Genomic DNA, 5227 nt, shown 5'->3' with positions numbered 1-5227 from the left:
TGAAATGTAAAAAGACAGAAATCTATATTTTCTATCTCAAGGGAACTCTCGTTGACCATGTTCATGTCAAAATCCGAGATAAATGACGATGCAACGACTACTGTCAGGCTACGACATCTGCGAGAATCAGATCAATCGCTGGGCATAGTCGACCTGTGCGCATTGACAACTGGAAATACAAAGTTTGTTTTTGCCCATTATTTCACACCACTGTGTATCATACAATATCTGCGGAATTCTAGGTCATCGCAGTTTACAGTTGACTGAATTTAACGGATCTGATAAGATGCTGGGAATGGATAGTCGACCTAAACTAACTTTATCGGATTCAAAATCCACACACCATCAGTTAAAAGCTTTGCCTGTAAAACTTTAAGATGGTAATTTTGAGTAAAATGGTCCAACATATTACCTACCTTGAACAATCATCAACATCGGATATTTGTATATCACATAAACTCAATGATGTGCTGTTTCTTAACTGAAATACACAAATATTTCTAATGTTTTTTGTTTATATATATTATAAGGCAATATTACAGGTATTTCCATCTGAGCCATATTAATTAAATGTTGAATATAAGAAGACATACAAGAATACACTTTCCAGATTCTATTGGACATCATATTGAAAAATTTCTTTTTCTGAAATAAATGCTAACGATAAAATACACTGAGATCCAAACAGTATGGCGTATTGCCTTTAAGAAATACTATCATTATGTTCAGTGGTAATCAGTGGCGGCGCCAGTGAACCGGTGGTGGGTGGGGTGGGAGAGGTCATTTATCCCTCTAAAAAATTTTCTGTACCCCCAATTTTACCTCCAAGGCATTTATAGCAAAATATAAAATTTCACTTTTATACGTTTTTATACGCCCTCATGAAATGGGGGGCGTATATTGCCATCACCCATGTCCGTCGGTCCGTCCGTCCACAATTGCTCGTAAACATTCTACAAGATACAGATCTGGACGGATTTTGAAAAAAAATGAGTGTTTGTAATCACCCAAGGATGAATCCTATTGAAAATCAGAAGAATCGAAAAATATTCAGTATAAGTTATTGCCCTTGTTCTTGAAAATGCGTTAAATTTTTCGCTCGTAAGCACTCTAGAAGGGACAATTCTTGACGGATTTTGACGAAACTTGGTGTGAGTGTTCGTAATCAACAAAGGATGAACACTATTGAAAATCAGAAGAATCGAAAAATATTTAGTATGAGTTATTGCCCTTGTTCTTGAAAACGCGTTCAAATGTGAACGCTCTAGAAGGCACAATTCCTGACGGATTTTGACGAAACTTGTTGAAATGTTTATTATCACCCATGGAAAAACCCTATCGAAAATAAAAAAAATTGAAATACATGTATGTTTCATAAGAGTTATTGACCTCGTTTTTGAAGATTGAATTTTGCCTTCTATAGAGTTTTCACGAGCTAAAAATTGAACACGTTTTCAAGAACATGGGCAATAACTCATACTCAATATTATTCAGTATCGCCCTAAAGAGTTCAAAAGAAGTTTAGACTGAAGGTTGAATATTTCATACTGGTGATTGTTACTGTACTGCTAAATATTTTTATTCAAAATTAAAGCTGCTAGTGGGAGTATATTACCTTGTACATTCAATAATTTATATTTTTCAAGAATTTTCTTATGAGAGAACATTCTCAGATCGCTACATGGGAAACTGCTGCATCTTTAGTAGAACCTCGACGGTTGTCCCCCCATTAAGTCAGTCTGCCCCCTTTATACCAGTCTCGGAAGAGTGGCTTCGCCACTGGTGGTAATATAAGTCCTCCCAATAAATACAAAATAAAGAAACTTCAAGTTAGATCTTCTAAATATGTCAAGGAGTAGAAGCTGGTATAAAAGATTGTTAAGAGACAAAACTGAACGATCAATATCCCACACTATTACGTCTAGCAGTAGAGAACTGTTAAACCACTTTCTAAGGTTATGTTTACACGACATTTAAATTATCCATTTATTCCATCAAATCATTGAATTGGCTGTCACTAATTTGTCATTTTCTCAAATTAGAGAACTAGACGTCAATTTGATCGATGTTATTGATTCACAACAAAAAGTAGCAAATCTTCTATAAAGTTCTGGTTTTAGTACATTATTTTGTGACAGCCGGGGTTCTATAGAATAAGATAGAGAGTATAAAAGGAAGATCCAATAAGACAAAGAGTGAATGCATGGTGAAATATAATGAGTAAAGTCAGTCTGAAAAAAAAAATGATGTCCAGTTCAATAAAAAAGCCATGCCAAGAATAACAGAGATGTTGAGAGGCGTATTAATGTTTTAATATCCAATGTCCAGTGAAGTTATTCCGAGGTAAAGTGGAGTACATATAGGTCTACAGCGACTGCTTGGAGAATAATTTTCCAGGTGAGAATATATTATGAGTGTCGTTTCTACGAAATCTTACGAAATTCCCAGTTTCAAACTTCAAACCATTAAATGCCCCCCTCGGCAAGAATGTGGCCGCCACTCGCCCCCTCCACCTAATGTTAAATAGACACGCCACTGATTATGAATGTCAATTAGTGTCATGTAAACGTAATATATACATGATTCTACTGTTTGTTATAGAAACTGCCAGGGGAATGTATTTCTACTTACTGCAAAGATTGGTCTGCTGTAAATATCCCTGATATATCTTCGTAAAAAGGAACGTCGTCTGCTTAATTCAGAACGAGGTGGACGAAGACGACTAAAGGCACCACGAGCAAGAACGAGAACTCCCGCAGCTATCATGACTGGTCCGGCGTACCTTTCTCTTTCCTCATCCTTATAGTCCTCCAAATTCTGGAAACTCATGGAAGTTATTATTACACCCACAACCAGTAACATCATACCGGAAATGACGTAGCACATAGTATTTCCGAGAAGATATGAACAAGCATTGTTTGTGCGTGGATATAGTGCAGCGCCTTCTAGCGGCCGCCGCCACGAAATCACTGTCTGCATGATAAAAAACATCTGACCTGAAATGACATATAGGAAAGGACATCGTAGTTGAATAACAATATACATAATACTTTCCAGACAGGTCTGCTATCTGTCCCTGGCCTTGAAGAGATCGTAATCGTATTGTCTCAGATAATTTTTTTTGTAATAGGTGTCGAACATAGAATACATGAGTATAACGATGGGATATTTCTTGAACTTTGGACTCGCAGTGTGCTGTGACTTTCAGTAGAAATAAAGATATATTATAATTTTCCTATAGTTTAGGAAAAAACGTGTGTTGGTTTGATAAGTAAAAAAAGTGATTACCTTGAAAATAATCTACCTATCGAAATAACACACATTTCAAAAATGAAACATGATACAAGTCGATCTTATACTATTATCCATGTAAGACGAAATCTGCAAAATTCAATAAAACATTTGATTAGGTAATCCTAACATACCCAGAGTGGCTTATACACTTGGACCGCAAAGACCTAAGGATGAACATCTATAAACATAAGGATACATAATTTTCTTGAAAGACGCCATTCTATACCTTATTCTTATCCTGCTGGTCCATTTGCAATGATATTCAATTTCCTCATTATCCATCTCCAAAAAAGGATTCATGCATGAGAAATAGAGATCTTATTTTAGCACACTTTAGGACAGAATCTTAGTTTATATCACAATAAATGAATTTAAGAATATAAGTTATACACAATATTTTCACTCCCAATATCTAAGAAGAAAATGATAGAGCGAAGCACCACACTGAAATATTGTTCAATAGCCTGGCTCTGTAAAGAATAGAGAGAAATAAAATCCTACTTGACAAATCCGCCTAAGTCGTCATGTTGGTCAATCAAAAGAAATAATTGTTTTTCTATCCAATTGTCTTCAGATTCGTATCTAAATCGATCTGGCATTTTATTGTCGGAATAACAACATTCTCATTTGCTATTGCTATCTGATGTATAGTCATGAAATGCCCTGGGTTTACGATAATTTTGACAGGTCAAGACAAAGACCTAGGTTTCTTTCGAAGTCAATTTAATCTTGTCCTTAACCGCTACACTGACACTATTTATTCATTCTCTATTTTTCGAATAGAATACATGCTCGTAAATTAGAAATCTATATTATGACTAACTACTTCATATCCAAATAGATGGATGCAAGAAATAATTCATTGACACATTTATTGTTTTGGCGTCCGGGCATCCAATTCCGTCACACAAGAACAGAGACGCTGTGGCGAGTTCTGATCCAGATAAAAAATGAACATCCCTTTTTGAAATGCGTGCTATTTGGGAGTCTATATTCGTTTAAGCCTCGAATTTAATGATAAACTGGTTCCATTATCATGGCTTCACAAAGCCGATATTAGATTTGTCAGCTACTCCAGTTAATCCACTTTCATAACTAATTAATTTTATCCAATCCTTTTACCGATTTTCTACATAACCCACATTGTTTTTGACATCTTCCGGTTATCAAGGTTTTGCTGTGTAATTGAAGTGTTCGTTGCTTTCACCACATTCGAACAATACTCATTCTGCAAGTTCCTAATTTTTCATTATATTATTTTTTTGCCCTGATTTAGTCTTTGCTCCTCAGAAAAGAAGAAGATAGTCTTTAAACAAAACCTGGCTCATTGCTTTAAACTGTATAACACACACTTTGGAGGGCAAATTCTATCAGCATGTAATTTTTCACTTTCACAACTACTAAAAAACCAATTTTATTCAAATTTATTTAAAAGATGGTATCAAATATATACTAAACATATTGACCTTCTTGAACAGCCAAAAGAACAAATAATCTGGAATAATAGAAATATTTTGATAAATAAGAAAACAGTTTTTAACGCAGGAGTATCAACAACCCTTATATATGTAAAAGATCTAAACACAGAAACAAAATATCTCGCCTAAAACATTTAATTTGTTAAACGGTCTTAGAAAAGCATCAATGGAATTTACTCAAGGTCAAGTATGGAAGGCCATTCAAGACAAAAGTCTTCGTTTGTTATTAGTAACTGGAGCCGTCAATTTATGATTTTTCATTCGTTAATAGTTGCTGGGTCCGTTAATTTCTGATTTTTCATTCGTAACTTTCTCTGTCATTGCTTCGTTTCTCATGAACTTGTTGATTAGTAACTGTCTTCTTCTTCCATCTCTCGTGACATCGTTATTAATCACCGGTTTATGATTTATTGGAACATGCGTTATTAGTAGCTATCTCGGCCATTTCTGATTAG

The 5227-nt window shown here is 35.0% G+C and overlaps 1 protein-coding gene across 1 annotated transcript in view; it reads right to left on the bottom strand.

Moving 5' to 3' along the window:
* The window catches only part of LOTGIDRAFT_173664 (hypothetical protein), a gene marked incomplete at both ends in the record, with an annotated part of 32182 nt that overhangs the window by 401 nt on the left and 26554 nt on the right, over nucleotides 1-5227 (bottom strand). The window contains 3 exons of the mRNA XM_009051445.1: nucleotides 417-481; nucleotides 2632-2996; nucleotides 3289-3304. Of these exons, the coding sequence (XP_009049693.1) occupies nucleotides 417-481; nucleotides 2632-2996; nucleotides 3289-3304 (446 nt within the window). The remainder of the gene's footprint in view (nucleotides 1-416; nucleotides 482-2631; nucleotides 2997-3288; nucleotides 3305-5227) is intronic.

The sequence above is a fragment of the Lottia gigantea genome (genome assembly GCF_000327385.1).
Source record: "Lottia gigantea unplaced genomic scaffold LOTGIsca_168, whole genome shotgun sequence".
NCBI lineage: Eukaryota > Metazoa > Mollusca > Gastropoda > Lottiidae > Lottia > Lottia gigantea.
This window is presented reverse-complemented; position numbering and strand designations above follow the sequence as displayed.